Source organism: Saprolegnia diclina, assembly GCF_000281045.1.
Source record: "Saprolegnia diclina VS20 unplaced genomic scaffold supercont1.4, whole genome shotgun sequence".
Lineage (NCBI taxonomy): Eukaryota > Oomycota > Saprolegniomycetes > Saprolegniales > Saprolegniaceae > Saprolegnia > Saprolegnia diclina.
Genome location: NW_008246071.1, coordinates 990315 through 1004729, shown reverse-complemented (window position 1 = coordinate 1004729; position 14415 = coordinate 990315). Strand labels below are relative to the sequence as shown.

Here is a 14415-nt window from a genome sequence, read left to right as displayed (position 1 = left end):
AAATGCCAAGCTATAAATAAAATGAGCGACAAACTGTTTTATTGGTGGAGAGTGTGGCTGGTCCAAAGCCTATGGCGGGTGCATGGGCTTTCGCCATTGGGCTTTAGTTTCTTTTGACGTGTAAAGTTAAGCAATGGTACGTGGATGATGCAGCATGCGAGGTGAAGCTCATGCCAGTGGATGTAGACCTTCTCCCGCTTCGTGACGATCGGCCGTGTGGCTCTGATTAACTACGGCCCCGACGCCGGCAAGCTCGCCACCATCATCGACGTTGTCGACGAGAACAAGTGCCTCGTGGAGGGCCCGTACTCGGTCACGGGTGTCAACCGCCACGTGATCTCGTTCAAGCGCCTTGCGTTGACGGACCTGACGGTCAAGATCCCGCGCCAGGCGCGCGAGGCGACCTTGAAGAAGGCGCTTGTCAAGGCCGACATCCTCAACAAGTGGGCCGCCACGGCCTGGTCCAAGAAGATGGAGGCCAAGAAGACGCGCGCTGGCCTCAACGACTTTGACCGCTTCAAGTCCATGATTGCCCGCAAGCAGAAGTCGAGCTTGATCAAGAAGGCCGCCGCCGCCGCCAAGAAGAACTAAATTGCTTTTGCCAGCCACATGGTGATTGAGGATGACCTTCTTGAATGGTAGTAGTCTTGCTTACATTTTGGGCGTCCATTCGACTAGAATAGCCCTTCCATCCTAGTAGACGCACCTATGAACCTAATGCACGACGTCGAAACACATACACCGCTTCTGTTGACATCGTCGACAGCCGTACCTTGTTGATTATGGACCTCCTGACCTTGGCCGAGTGGGCACAGGATTGCGCTCCTCGTCCATGCCAGCTCTTCAAGCGACACAGTCAAAGTGCATGCATCTCAAAGCAGTTTAGCGCACCGCGCCCAGCGTTGTTGCGCGGATGATCGAAAAGCTTGGTCGTTGCCCAAACTGCTTCATCCGCCCAAGTCATACCGGTTGCCGAGAGGAGCTGGCATCATTACGATACCGGTACCTGCCTCCGCTTTACCAAGTGCGTTGAATGCAGCAGCGCAACGACCCATCATCGTCTCGTTGCTTCAAGTGTCCAACCATTGCTACCCTGTAGACAATGACCAAGGTGGTAGTCGACTGCCGTAATCCTTGGACGATCTGGTCACATGTTGACGCGGGTTGCTCAGGGCTGCAACTGCGATGGTCGAGACTGAGAGCTTGGAGATGACAGAGTCAAAAAGTAGATTCCCCATTGGTTTCTCTTAGATGTCGACAAGAGACATTTAGTTCTTGGCGGCGTGGGCCTTCTTCTGGGCGACACGGGCCTTGAACTGCGAGAGCGAGCGCTTGACGGCCTTCTTGTACTTGGGGTCCTTCTTGTACGGCTTCTTCTCGGCCGGGGTCGGGTCCTCACGGATGGCCTCGTGCACGGCAGCGTACAAGTCCTCCATGTCGTCCGACGTGATGCCAGCCTTGATGTAGTCGGCGAAGTGCTTCTGGTACATCTCCGGGTCATCTTCCTCGAGCTCCTTCATGTGGTTCGAGATGTGGTCGCCGAAAATGCGCTCCTTGTGGACCTCAGCGTCGTACGACTTGGCGTCGCGGTCGTAACCGGGGAAGCGCTTCTCCGAATGCGGGATGTCGAGGCCGGCATCGGTGGCACCCTTGAGGGCGCCGAAGACGCGGTTGCCCGTCGACGTCGAGCGAAGGCCGACATCGAGGAAGGCGCGGAAGGGGCGCTTCTCGTCAGCGACTTCGGCGACGTAGTACGTGCGGCCGTTGGCTTCCGTCTTGACGACTTCGCCATCAACCTCCGTGTTGCCCTCGTAGTCACCGTCAAGGCCAAGCTTGTTCAACAAGCGGCGGCCGACAAGGAGACCCGTGCAGTAGGCAGCCGGGTAGTTCTTGAAGCCGCACTTGAGGCCGTAGCGCTTGAGCTCATCCGAGTAGGCGGCGGCGAGGATCTTGTCGCCGTCAATCTCGGCGTACGCGATCTGGCAGATCACGCGCTTGTTGGTGATGCGCACGACAAGGCGGTACTTGGGCGAGTTGTACTTGTTCTTGTCCTGCGTGATCAGACGCTTGCGGGCGCGGTAGTCCGTCTTGCCCTCGCGGCGGCGACGGTACTTGGTCTGGTAGCGCTTGAAGTAAGCCTTGCTCTTGTTCACCTTGACGAAGGTCATGGTTGTTCAATGGGGAATTAGAGAATGGCTGCATAGCTCCAGGTTGACACGCCTGTGCCACCAATCGTTGATATCCAACCAATCACAACGTCACCCACCCGGTTAATCGGGACTTTCAGCCAATCACACGCCGCCATTTGAAACGTGCTGGCCACACGATTCCCCACCCTGGTTAACCAGCACCGCCACCTGGCAGCACAAGCAGCACAAGCGGGCCCTCCTGCGATGGCCGTACAAAGGCTCGGCGCGAACGCTGCGAGCGCCTAGAACAGCGAACGAGGCTGGCACGCCCGAGACGGCAACGACCGTAGACTGGAGAGGGCTGGACAAAGCCACGTGTCCTAGGGTGTGGCGCATGATGGTACGAGCGTTTGCGTCCATCGAAGCGAGCATCCCATGGCGTACAATGCACCAACACAGAACTATGCACCAAGGTGGCTCGAGCATATAAGATCTTACTACTGGTGCTGCTGGAGCTCGGCGAGGCGGCGCTCAATGGCGAGGAAGAGCGTCGACGGCGCCTCCTTTGGAGGCGCGACGCTATCTTCGCTCTCGCTCGAGAGGCTTTGGCGCATGAGCGCGCCGACTTCGAGGAGCAGGTCATAGCGCGTCTCGTCACTCGTCGTGGACGGTCGGTGGCGTCGGAGGCGCACGTGGAGAGAATCGCCCTGGCGCTGCTTGAGCACGGGCACGATAAGGACAAGGAAGGCGTCCTTGACGTCGTCGCTGAGGCTCCGGAAGCGAAAGTGACTGCTTTCAACGTGGCCGTCAATGTCGCCCGTCGCAACGTACGAGAGCCATAGCTTGGCGGCTTGCTGCTCGGCGACGCTTGCGCTCCAGCTCGTCATGATGTGGTCGACCTCGGGCGAGTGAATGCCAAAGACAGGGATTGGGCCCACATAACTAGTGCTATCATGTGGTCCAGGCGTAATGGCAGCGGACGAGTACCTGCTCTGGACCTTGTGCCATCCGTACAACTGGTCGTGCACGGCGCGGTGGCACGCCGCGACGGTCTCGCCGAGGGCTTGCGGCGCTGCCGTCGATACGAGGCGCTGGGCCAGCGAGACGATCGACCGGACGCGGTCTTGTGTCGTCACGTCGGACCAGTCTTCAAGCGCAAGACCATGGTGTACCTAGAGCAGAAGCGATCAATATTGCGTCAAATGCTGCGATAGAACGAAGACCATTGTCTTGAGAAGGCTTTGGAGCTGGGAGAGGCACTGGACGAGCTTCTGGAAGGGCCCAACAACCTCGAGCAGCGTGGCTACGAGGGACGACCACGGCGCCGTCGCGTCGTCGTCGGCGTTGAGCGTTGTGACGGTGGCGACTGTGCTGGACTCTTGGAGCTTGGCGACGTGGGCAACGACATGGTCCATGGCATTGCTCTGTTGGGCTGCAAACGCCGCCAGCTCTTCTTTGCAAAACGCACGCAGTGTCTCCCACTGGGCGCGAAGCGACGTGGTTAGCGCCGCCTTGTCGTATTCGAGGACTTCAACCTTGATGCACAAGTCGGCGGCCATGGTCTTGAGTGGCGCTACCTGTGCGAGTTGGAAGGCTGCCCACTCCTCGCGCTGGTGCTGCTGGACGCTCGCCATCGTCGTCGCCACGCGATCGTGTGTGAACGCTCGGAGCGCGGCCACGTCGGTTTGCAGCTGGACCTTCTCCCGCAAAAGCGCTGCCAGCGCTGATGAGATATCTGAAGGTACAACGTTCGTATCAGGTGCACTTGTGGCATCTTCTGCCTCTGGCAGCGTCACGCAAAGTGCTTGCTGCAGATCGTTGAAGGCGGTTCGTACGACGCCCAGCTCCTGCTGGAGGGACTCTACTTGCGCGTCCGCGACACGTCGTACAGCGTCCCGGTCTTCGAGGGCCAGCGCTAGTTGTTCTTGTAGCGTATGTTGCTGTAGAAGCAGCAGCCGCGTGTGGTCTTCGAGATGCTGCTTGGACGCTTCGTGGTCGGCCACGGCCATCCGAAGGGTCGAGACTTCGTCTTGGAGCACGTGCTTCTCGAGAAGTACAATCGTGTTGGTTTGCTGCAGACCGAGGACTTCTGCCTCGTGCGTCGCCTGGCGCTCCTTGAGGGCGCGAGCGCTGTCGTGACTCATGGTCTGCTGCTCAACCAAAGCAGCGCGGCATTGTGCGAGCTCCGCCAGCGCCTCTTCGCGGTACCGATGCGCAAGCGCAAGTTCATCTCGCAGAGCCTGGACTTCGATCGCATGCTTGCGCTCGGCTGCTTCAATGCCGAGGCCGTGGTGCTGGCACGGAACGGGCTTGGCCTCGTCGACAGGCTTGGCCGCCAGCTCGTCGCGGAGCGCGTGCACTTGCAGCTGGTATTGCTCGAGCTGCGCTTTAAAGTGGTCGCGCAGAGACGTTGTGTCGGCCTTGGACTTGCTGAGCGCATCTTGGAGCAGCTTGATGGCCTTGTACGCGTCGCGCAGTTCCGCCATTGTCACGTCAGCCGGCAACGGAATGCAGAATAAGATTTTAGCCAATGACCTGCCACGTGGACTCGAATATCCATACTTTTCACCAATCGGAGCGTCGCACGCAGAAAGGCCAGCCCACATTTCATCGCAACAACGAGTTGGTACGTTGCATGGAGCGCTGTCGTTACCAAGGCGACGCAGACGAGCACGCGACGTCGTACACAGATGAATCGTGATTAACACGAGGTATTACTGGGTTCCTGGCGTTGGCCGATGGCTAATGTTTTGGGCAAACTCGGTCTCGTCGACGATGTCATAGAGGTACGCTTGAAGAATGTGCTTGAGGTAGAAGCCAATGAGGTTGCTCCATGCCTCGCCAATGTTGGGCGTGCTCTCGTTCCCGAGCCAGTACATGATGACTTCGATGCACGTGCTCACGTACACGGCAAAGTGGTGCGGCCGCACCTTTGGGAACACGCGGTGCGCGTGGCCGAGGTGGCGGCACCGGTTGATCATGCGCTCCGTGCTCTCAGTTGTGCCCTGGAGCATGAACGTCATTGCCGCGATAAGCACCTCGGCGCGTTTCTTGACGGACGGGAACACGGCTTCCATGCTCGCGTCGCGCTGAAAGAGGCGGTGGAAGAACTCGTCTTGGAAGAGCAGAATGCCCTGCTTGTCGTACTCCTTCATGCGGTCCGTGTTGGCCATGCAAATGTCCTTCCACGACTTGGTGCAGTCGACCAAGTACGTTGCGTTTAGGACTGGAAACACGGGCAAGTTGGCCGGGAGGTAGTGGTGCACTTCGTTCGGTGTCGCGAGCCCGTGCGCCGTGAACGCCACCGCGGGGTACTTGCTGTCATACGTTCCCGCTTCGCCGGACCTCGCGCCTTCGAGACGACTTGCCTTGGCGCCCATTCGACCAAATGCAAGGGCAAATCTAAGCGTCAATGACTGTTGGCAAGATATTGCCGCCGTGGCCGCTGATTGGTCGGCGAAACGCCGCCGAACGTTCTCGGCCGTCGCTTCCGGTGCAGTTGCCGAGGTACATGCATGTTTCTGACATCTGTCCAAGAAGTTCACGTCAAAAACATACTCTGCCACCGTGAGACGAGTCGTTGTGCACCTCAAAGTACAATGGAGCCGAGTGTATTAGCATAATGAGCCATGTTGCGTATTGCGAAGACAACCAGAGGACCAATGGGATGCATCCGAGGTTCAGCGACTCTCGACTTTTCCACGTAGTAGAGTACTTGTTGAGTCGAGGTTGCTCGACGTTCTACCTCCCTGCTTCGTCCATGGTCGTTTGAACTTGTGGCTTAATAATAAGGAACGCAGTGGTAACTCGCATGCAGCGCTCCAACGCCGTCGAGGAGATCCGCAGTGTATATTTAGTGCGAACCTTCGTCGCGAGATGCAAGCCGATGCAGAGATGCTTGGAGAACGGCCGAGCGAAATGGCACTTTGCAAATCCTTGCGCCATGTTCGGTCGGCTCGTTGTCTACGCGGTGTTGGTGCTCTCGGTGCTGGCAGGTATGCAAAATACCAATACGTTCGGTCTCGATTGATGCTAGTGTTGGGTATAGCCGAGGCCAACACAACGCTTGCTGCCAGCTCCAGCTCACACGACGCCGAGATTACAACACCGCCTCCAACGACGACATTGGTGCATGTGACGACTGCTCCAACGGCGTCATCGACACCAACAGCCACACCGTTGACACCAACGGCCACGTCATCGCCACTGCCGCGCACGACAGAGGCTGTCATCACAGCACCACCCGCAACGACCGCGACACCAACTGCACGAGCGACGCCAGCGCCGACCACCGAAGCATCGCGGCCAACGGCGCCTGTGTTGACGACAGCAATACCGTTGCCGGTCCCGACAAAAACACCCGAGTCGACGACGACGACACCGACGAACCCACCGTCGACAACCGCACCGGTGCCCCGCACGGTCGCTACTGTCGCTACGAATGTAGCTCCAAGCGCCACGCCTCTCGCCCAGACCGAAGCGGTTGCCATCATCACGACTGCCGACATGATGCACCGTACGCTGCTCTGTTTTTCACTCGCAAGCTTATCGCCATGTACCCTAGCTGATTCCTCGACGTCTTCGTCGACGGCTCCAACGACGAGCTCGCCACCGGCGACCAGCACGGGCAGCAACAACCAAGCGGGAACGACATCATCTGCAGCACCATCAAGTCAGCTTGTTGTGTCTGTCGTTGTCGTCTTGTTTGTGCTCTGCATCGTCCTTGCCCTCCTCACAGCGATTTGTATTTGCCGACGGCGCGCGTCCAAACGAAACGACGACGACGACGATCTTCGGACGCCGCCGTCGCTGCTCAGCTTCAAGTCGTCGTCGGCGTCAGCAGCACCCACGTGCTTGGCGTCGCAGCTGCCCGTGACAACGCCAAAGAGCCTACAGGACTCGCGTTTCGAGTACGAGCCTTCGTATACTTTGGAGGCCTATCGCGGAGGACACGGTGACCCCTTTGACATCGAGACCGAGTCGTATGGCACCGACTCCAAGCCCGACTACGCCGAGTTTCTCATGCTGGAGCAAACGCCGCGGAGCTCCAACCAGTCCGAGACGTTGTACGCAGCGAGCTCGCCCCGCAGCTCGAACGAGTCGATCTTTCTTCCGACGCAAAACGAGTGGATAGACGCCATGGACCGCGACTCGCGGCTCGACGACGACGAGCTCGACGATGCAAGGAGTACGACCGGCTCGACTGCTCGCCGAAACGACGACGACACTGCATCGCCCAACGTTGCAAGTAGCTACACGGTCTAGTCAAGACATTATTGTCCATGTATTTTATTAGTTTGGCTCACTTGATGACCTTTGCTCTATTTCCACATTGGCGTCACCGGGAGTGTCTCCACGACCGGCCGCGGCTTGGCCGATGGTGCTACCGGCGGCTTTGTCGAGGCAGCGTGCAAGAGCGTCGTTGATGGGACATCGAGGACCGTTCGAAAATCATGCGTCGTCGGTCGAGCATTCGCTGCCTGCACCATCGCAATAAGGAGCGCCTCGAGTTTGTCTTTGGCGCGGCGCTCGGCGTCGCACGCATCTCGGAGAACCGTGATGGTATGTTCGTCACTGGATTCCTTCTCACCATGCCGTCGAAGACGCGTCTAGTCTCCATGTATGCAGCAAATTGTCTGTCGATGTACACTACAATACCTGCACCTCGTCAAGGGCCTCTCGCTGGGCGCGAACTTGGTCCATCAAGACGGCGTTGTTGGCCTGCGACGTGGCCAAGAGCGCTTGAAGCTCGTCGTTGCGTGCGGCCGTCACACGGGCAGTCGTGCTCCAATCCTCTTGGGCGCACGCGTTGCGTTGGATCGCGTCTCGGAGCTCGGTGCGCAGCAAGCGCAGTTGGTCGTTAAGCCGTCTACGCGTCCATCCAGCCTGTAGTCACAGACATAACGTGTCGTCGGTACGTGATCTCATGTTCTTGGCCGAGCGCAATGTCCTTCCACTTGGTTTCGGTCGTCGCGCGGGCTTCAGCGATCGACGACTGCTCGTGCGCCTATACATGGACGCTAAAGATCGATAGCATAGCGTAATGCAGTCGCACGAGCTGCGTCACGAGGGCGACGGTGCTTTCCTCGGCCGCGACGAGAAGCGTCTCGCAGCGAAGAAGTGGTGGCGCACTGGGGTATATCGCAAAAGTTGTATCTGGTTTCTTTGGGAGAGCAACACAGTGAATGGCGGGTGCTGCCTCCTACAAGAGCAGTGGAGCATCGAGAAAGAGGTGCGCCCGCAACGTACTTGTAGCTCGAGCATTTTGCGAAGCCCGTCGAGCTCCGACTGAATGTGACGCTAGTGGACGTGGTTCAGCGTGTTTGTTGCTGCAGAGCCTTCAAGTATGCACCTGAATGGCGCCGAGCGACCCGTACCGTTCATTGTCGTCGCCGTGACGGTTCATACGGAGCTGCCAACAAGATACGACTTGGCCACCCCACCAGTTACAATCTACAGTAGTTGAAGTGTGCAAGTCGTATCAAGTGGCCGCTTGATACTACACTTTGAAGTTCTCAGTTTGACTTAGACGGTTGTTGCGAGTTCATGCAGGTCTCGGGCAGTCTACCATCCACTGCTAAAACTCGGCTTTATGCTACTCGTCAATGTTGTTTCTGAGTTTAACAAGCAATAAGACAGTTTAACAAGCAATAAGACAGTACAAAGAATGGCGCCAAGAGGAGTCATTGTTAATTTCAAACCGATAGGATGACCAGAAGCGAAGTGGAGAGTTTACAAGCACTGCTTGATGAACTTGTTGATCTCCTCGCCGCGGTTACCGTGGTCGCCGCCTTCGTTGTAGTGGAGGAGCTTCTGCGTGTAGCCGCCGTTGGGCGACGAGAGCTGGAACGGCCAGAGGAAGTTGGAGGCCTCCTTGAAGTGCGGGCCGCACGTGAAGATCTCGTGGATCAAGTCTTCGATACAGATGATGCCGAACTTGCCGAGGACCTTCTCAACGAGGGCGTTGTCCGTAAGGGCAATGCGCTGCTTGTTGATCTTGCCGAAGCCACGCTTGTAGATGAGCTCGCGCGTCGACTTGAGGTTGGGGTAACCGTAGGCGATGAAGGGCTCGACAAGGCGGAGCATGTTGATCGTGGCCTTGTTGAGCTTCACGAACACACCGTTCTGGATCTGGACGAGGCGGAAGAGCTTCAGGATCTTGCGGACCTTGGGCGAGACGCCAATGATACCGCGGATGCGGATCACGAAGGCGACCTTGGCCTCGGCCGGGACGTAGAAGTTGCCGGCGGCCTTGGCCTGGCGGCGGAGGAGGACGTTCTGCTTCTCAATCTAAACCACGTCCACATGAGATTTTCGCTCGACTGAGAGTGATGTTGCAACGTACAGCGCGGTACTCCTTGACGTACTTCTCCGCCGACTTGAAGGCGATCACGCGGACCTGGGCACGGTGCTTCTTGGAAGCGACCGAGGCCTCGGCCTTCTTGGTCTTGACGGCCTCGAGCGTGCGGCGCTTCTTGAGGATCGACTCCGGGACGAGCCTACACAAGGCGTCAGTATGGGGCTCTCGCTTGCGGCGACCGTTCCCAACGCATGCGCCACGAGGTACTAGGGCCGAAGCCTCGTCGGATCCACAGAGGCCGCGCGCAGCGAGTGCGTCACAGCGTGTGCCCGAGCGTGGATTTTAGCAGAGTTGCATTCGCAACACATGCCACAGTCCTCTACGTTGGTGCGTATTCGGCACAACGAGAGAGTGATGGAAGGTAGCGGCGTTCGCCACGGCCCGCCCTTGCATGACGCAAAGCAGGCCCTTCCACAATGGTTTTCAAGAGAAAGGCCAAGAGGCCTTACGTCTCACAGTCCCCAAGCGCAGAGCGCTTGGGAGGGGCTCATGAAGCGAGTGCTTGCGCACCGCGGGAGATCGAAGAGGGTCCGGCCGACCCAAGGGTGCGCACGCGTGGGTGCAGCCGATGTGGCAAAGCACTTACACGGTGTTCGACTTGGCCTTGGCGGCGGTCTTGGGGGCAGCAGCCTTGGCAGCGGGCTTGACGGGGGCCATTTTTCTTACTGGTCGGTTTGAAAATGACTTTGCCTTTTCGTTGTATACCTGCGTGGGCCGTGATCCGAACCACCCACCGAGACGTCGCGTCTTATTGGCCAAAAATCAAACCTCCGACCGTGTGATTGGCTCTATGGCTCCGACCACCAATTAGGGTGTGTGATACCGGATAAACGACGCGACACGGTGCTTTTACCGGACGTGTCACCCGTCACCATATGGCCGGTAGATCGCGCAACATGCAGCACGTCCAGCATCGTCGACTCAGCTCAATGAAGACGAGCCGGTGTACACGAGGAGTGTACTCGGCATGTGTCGGCGCGATGGTATATACCTTGGGGGAGCGATGCAGTCGGGCGCGTATATCTTTGCTACAAATATACGTTTATATATATATAGAGTTGCATACGGTTTCGTCTCTGCGGACGAGGTGGTGCGCTCTTGTGGTGTTGTTGCAGCGCAATGGCGGGGCCCGCGTATACAACGTTCACCGTCTACGGCACGCTCTTCAAGGTCGACGTGCGCTACCAGTTTATCGCTGCCCTCGGGCGCGGCTCGTATGGCATCGTGTGGTATCTCGTCGCCTCATGCGCTTCGTTGACCAATAAGACTGTTGTCTTAGTTCGGCCAAGGACGTCGCGACCGGCGAAAAGGTGGCCATCAAGCGCGTGTCGCCCATGGCTCGCAAGACGAGCGACGCCAAGCACACGCTACGTGAGATCAGCCTCATGCAATGCCTTGGCAACCACCCGAATGTACGTACTCTCTGTCCTCGCATCGCATCTGCTCAAGGGACGCCGTAGATCGTTAGCATCAAGGACATGTGCGTCAACGTCGCCGACGACGAGCTGTACATCATTATGGACTTTATGGACACGGACATGCACCGCGTGATCCAGAGCAGCCAGGTACATGGTGACGCCGCTACTTGTCGATCTAACTTTATTTTCTCTATTGTAGGCGCTCTCGGACTCGCACCACCGGTACTTTCTCCACCAAGTGCTGCGCGGCGTCAAGCACATGCACGACAATGGAATCCTGCACCGCGACCTCAAACCCGGCAACATTCTCGTCACAAAAAGCTGCCAAGTCAAGATCGCCGACTTTGGCTTGGCGCGGACGTGTACGCGGAGCAGCGAGAAGCGCAAGGGTCGGCCTGCCTCGGCGAGCATTACCAAGGTGGACGGTGCCGCGGCGTCCGAGAGCGGCGACTGGCAACCCATGACAGAGCACGTCGTCACGCGCTGGTACCGGGCACCGGAGCTCATGCTGCAGCCCGACGGCCACTACAGCACAGGCGTCGACATGTGGTCGATCGGATGCATCTTTGCCGAGGTAGTCGCGACAAGGACGCGGTGATACTAACATGCGAACTTAGATGCTCGGGCGGAAAGCGATATTTCCGGGCAAAAATTTCATCCACCAGCTCACGCTCATTTTTGACGTGATCGGCACGCCGTGCACGAGCGACGTCAAGAAAATGAAGAGCGCGCAGGCGCAGCGCTTCATCAAGTCGCTCGGGAAGAAGCCCAAGGTGCCGTTCCGAACGGTGTTTCCATCTGCGACGCCCGAAGCCATCGACCTCCTCGAGCGGATGTTGCACTTTGATCCAGTGAGCCGGTGCTCGGTCGACGAAGCGCTCAAGCACCCATATATGCAAGCGATCGAGCGACGGTACACCCCCAAGGATGTGACCGTCCCGACGCACATTTCGTTTGCCTTTGAGCAAGAAAACCTTGGCCGGAACGAACTTGTTCAGCTGATTGTGTCCCAAGTCGAAGGCTTTAGCGGCCGATCGTCGCAAACACCGGCGAGCATTCGCACGATCCACGCCCTCGCCCAGCAGTCGCGCGGCCGCGTGACGCTCGAGAGCCCAGAGTTGATGAAGTCGATGATGGCCGAGCCGACAATGACCGAGGTGCCAAAGACGACACGTCCGCCCAGTGCCTCGAGGATACGCAGTGCAGTGGTCACGCCAGGACCCAAGCCGAACGCGAATGCTCTCTTGACCGCCACCAGCATAGCCACTACGTCCACGACTGCGACAACGTCGACGATGACGGCTAAGCCGCGTCCGGCCAGCGCGCACCCGACCCGGGCACCGCCACCGATGCTACCGACGCGAACGACCCTCGTGTGCAAGGAAGCTGACAACGACGGCGACAAGGAGGTCGAAGACGCCGAAGCCAAAGAGATTGTGCCGGCCAAACCTCTGGGGCCGGCAAGTGATTCGTCGTCGTCATCGGACGACGAGGCGGACGCGAAACCGGTTGTGCCGGCAACTGTGGCGCGCCCCAAGTCGGCGCCGATCCGCGGCGGGTCGGCGCTCAAGCATGCGGCACCGTGTGTCGCGTCGACGTCATCCCTCATTCGCGCCCAACGGGCCAACCAAGCCAAGCCAACAACAACAACAACAACAACGTCGGGAGCGAGTGCGAAGCCCGCACCCTTGACGCGCACCGAGTCGGCGACGGAAATTTTGCCCGCGGAGGCCGAGACCAAGGGCAAAGGCAAGAAGCTCACGGTGCCGGTGAGCCCCAAGTTTTCGGTCATGTCGTGGCAAAAACAGAAAAAGCCAGCGGCTGCCACACGCAGTACCACGCGCGTCAAGAAGATACGATAGCAGCTATTACTGTACATCGATAGTCTTCTCCATCTTGCCGTATTTAACTTCAGCCTGCACCACCGCCTTGCCCCATCTTATTCCTTGATCCTTATTTCTTATTTTTTGTCTGCGATGCGAGAAGCGACCAGTCGTATCTCAAGCGTGTATTACTCTACGCGCGGTCGGCGGGCTGGACGTCGCGCTGCCACTGCGCAACAGCGTCGCGCGACAAGTGCAACGACGCACCCCCGGAAATGGCACGGAGATCCTGCTCGCGACCAACTGTCGCCGCCGCGACAGGAACGTTGGCCATCGCATCGGTTGGGAACTCGTCGTCACTGCCATCGAGCGCCGTCTGCGCCTTCGCCGCCTACTGAGAGAATTGAGCGATGCCATGCAAAAAATGTATGGTCGCTACCTTGTGGGCGAGGCGGGCGGCTCGCGTCTTGTCGATCGAGGTCGCCGCCGACGCAAGGTTCAGTGCGGACGTCATCTGGACAAACTGGTCGTCGTCCGTGTCGGCGGTCGTCGACGTCGAGTACTGGCTCTTGTGGCCAAAGAGCAGTGCCCGCTCGCGCTCTTCGGCGTCTTCGTCGTCGCTCGCCGACTCGCCTTCGTCGCTGCTGAGACGCGGCAGCACCGGTGCCTTCTTGCCAAAGAGCAGCTCCCGCTGGCGCTCTTCTTCATCTTGGCTGTCGTCGTCGTCATCGTCGTCGATGAGATCCGTGGCGGCAACGACCGGCGTCTTCTTGCCAAAAAGGAGTTCGCGCTGGCGCTCTTCTTCGTCTTCGCTGTCGTACTCGTCCTCCTCCTCGTCGTTGTCGTCACCAGGCATCATGACGCGGGTCTTGCGCACCGCTTCTTCGGCTTGGCAGTTGGTCAAGTACGTTTCCTACAAAGACCGTGAGACATTACAGAGCGAGATATGAGATGGTGGCACCTGCGCAACCTGGACTTCCTCGCTCGTCTCGCACGCCGCATAGGCGTCGAGCGCCTCCGCGTTGAGCTTGAGGAACTCCATGCCCCAAGGAAACTCGTCCATGAGCTGGATCGCTTCGTCCTGCATGCCCACGATGTAGAGCGTCGCGGCAATGGCCTCGACGCACGTGAGCTTGAAGGGCTTGCCGTAGTTAACGGTATTGGCCGCGACAAGCATCGGCAGCAAGCGGTGGCTGCCCGACTTGATCTGCTTGATGGGCATCTCCTGGACGCGCGCCCACGAGCAGTCAATGACCGAGATACCAATCGAGGTGACGATCGAGAGGTCTTCGCGGGACACGACCTTCTCACCGTGCGGCGAGAGCACGATACCGCGAAAGTGCGCGCCCGGCTTCATGCTCTTGACGTAACCGAGGCGGCAGAGCTTCCGGCCCGTGCAGCGCTTGGCGTCGCACTGGTTGAAGTCCCACATGCGCAGCGTGACCGGGAACGACCGGCGGGCGAACGCAAGGTCCGACTCTTCCTCGCCCTGCGCTTCGTCCGGCGGCGCGCCCCGGCGCTTGTTGAACTTCTCGCCCTTGGACGAGCCGCCCTTGCCACCCTTGCCGCCGCCTTGCTGCTTGGCCTCCTTCTTGCCCTTCTTGCCACGCGCGTCCATCGTCGTCCTTTCTGCGAAATGCTCTGGGAGAGCGCGACCGAGCGCTGTGATTGGCTCGTTGCATCCG

The 14415-nt window shown here is 58.7% G+C and overlaps 9 protein-coding genes across 10 annotated transcripts; 3 read left to right on the top strand and 6 right to left on the bottom strand.

Annotated features, from left to right (window-relative positions):
• The first annotated feature begins 73 nt into the window (after positions 1-73).
• Positions 74-741, top strand: SDRG_02055 (50S ribosomal protein L14e). The gene is made up of 2 exons (XM_008607616.1): positions 74-136; positions 187-741. Exons 1-2 carry the CDS (start codon positions 134-136, stop codon positions 589-591), a joined length of 408 nt encoding a protein of 135 aa, XP_008605838.1. The 5' UTR covers positions 74-133; the 3' UTR covers positions 592-741.
• Positions 742-1215: 474 nt separating this feature from the next.
• SDRG_02054 (50S ribosomal protein L5e) lies at positions 1216-2211 on the bottom strand. The gene has a single exon (XM_008607615.1). It carries the CDS (start codon positions 2166-2168, stop codon positions 1269-1271), a length of 900 nt encoding a protein of 299 aa, XP_008605837.1. The 5' UTR covers positions 2169-2211; the 3' UTR covers positions 1216-1268.
• A 415-nt stretch (positions 2212-2626) lies between these two features.
• Positions 2627-4615, bottom strand: SDRG_02053 (hypothetical protein; the record flags this gene model as incomplete). Its single annotated transcript, XM_008607614.1, has 3 exons — positions 2627-3071; positions 3117-3301; positions 3353-4615. 3 exons carry the CDS (start codon positions 4613-4615, stop codon positions 2627-2629), a joined length of 1893 nt encoding a protein of 630 aa, XP_008605836.1.
• Positions 4616-4809: 194 nt separating this feature from the next.
• SDRG_02052 (hypothetical protein) lies at positions 4810-5538 on the bottom strand. Its single transcript, XM_008607613.1, has one exon. It carries the CDS (start codon positions 5507-5509, stop codon positions 4844-4846), a length of 666 nt encoding a protein of 221 aa, XP_008605835.1. The 5' UTR covers positions 5510-5538; the 3' UTR covers positions 4810-4843.
• A 534-nt stretch (positions 5539-6072) lies between these two features.
• On the top strand, positions 6073-7434 carry SDRG_02051 (hypothetical protein; the record flags this gene model as incomplete). Its single annotated transcript, XM_008607612.1, has 3 exons — positions 6073-6124; positions 6166-6645; positions 6694-7434. The coding sequence occupies 3 exons, from the start codon at positions 6073-6075 to the stop codon at positions 7392-7394; spliced, it is 1233 nt and encodes a 410-aa protein (XP_008605834.1). The 3' UTR covers positions 7395-7434.
• On the bottom strand, positions 7387-8564 carry SDRG_02050 (hypothetical protein). Its single transcript, XM_008607611.1, has 6 exons — positions 8482-8564; positions 8379-8429; positions 8185-8331; positions 8048-8136; positions 7788-7998; positions 7387-7738 (listed from the first exon to the last, which is right to left on the bottom strand). The coding sequence occupies exons 1-6, from the start codon at positions 8533-8535 to the stop codon at positions 7451-7453; spliced, it is 840 nt and encodes a 279-aa protein (XP_008605833.1). The 5' UTR covers positions 8536-8564; the 3' UTR covers positions 7387-7450.
• Positions 8565-8780: 216 nt separating this feature from the next.
• Positions 8781-10180, bottom strand: SDRG_02049 (50S ribosomal protein L7e). Its single transcript, XM_008607610.1, has 3 exons — positions 10076-10180; positions 9475-9628; positions 8781-9419 (listed from the first exon to the last, which is right to left on the bottom strand). Exons 1-3 carry the CDS (start codon positions 10144-10146, stop codon positions 8862-8864), a joined length of 783 nt encoding a protein of 260 aa, XP_008605832.1. The 5' UTR covers positions 10147-10180; the 3' UTR covers positions 8781-8861.
• A 396-nt stretch (positions 10181-10576) lies between these two features.
• Positions 10577-12844, top strand: SDRG_02048 (CMGC/MAPK protein kinase). Its single transcript, XM_008607609.1, has 5 exons — positions 10577-10718; positions 10769-10901; positions 10950-11054; positions 11107-11481; positions 11525-12844. The coding sequence occupies exons 1-5, from the start codon at positions 10609-10611 to the stop codon at positions 12767-12769; spliced, it is 1968 nt and encodes a 655-aa protein (XP_008605831.1). The 5' UTR covers positions 10577-10608; the 3' UTR covers positions 12770-12844.
• On the bottom strand, positions 12830-14392 carry SDRG_02047. Of its 2 annotated transcripts, none has more exons than XM_008607608.1 (3): positions 13692-14392; positions 13170-13643; positions 12830-13124 (listed from the first exon to the last, which is right to left on the bottom strand). In XM_008607608.1, the coding sequence occupies exons 1-3, from the start codon at positions 14346-14348 to the stop codon at positions 13122-13124; spliced, it is 1134 nt and encodes a 377-aa protein (XP_008605830.1). In that variant the 5' UTR covers positions 14349-14392; the 3' UTR covers positions 12830-13121. The 2 variants fall into 2 exon arrangements, with proteins under 2 accessions (XP_008605830.1, XP_008605829.1); XM_008607607.1 differs by having other exon boundaries at positions 12830-13121.
• Positions 14393-14415: the final 23 nt, after the last annotated feature.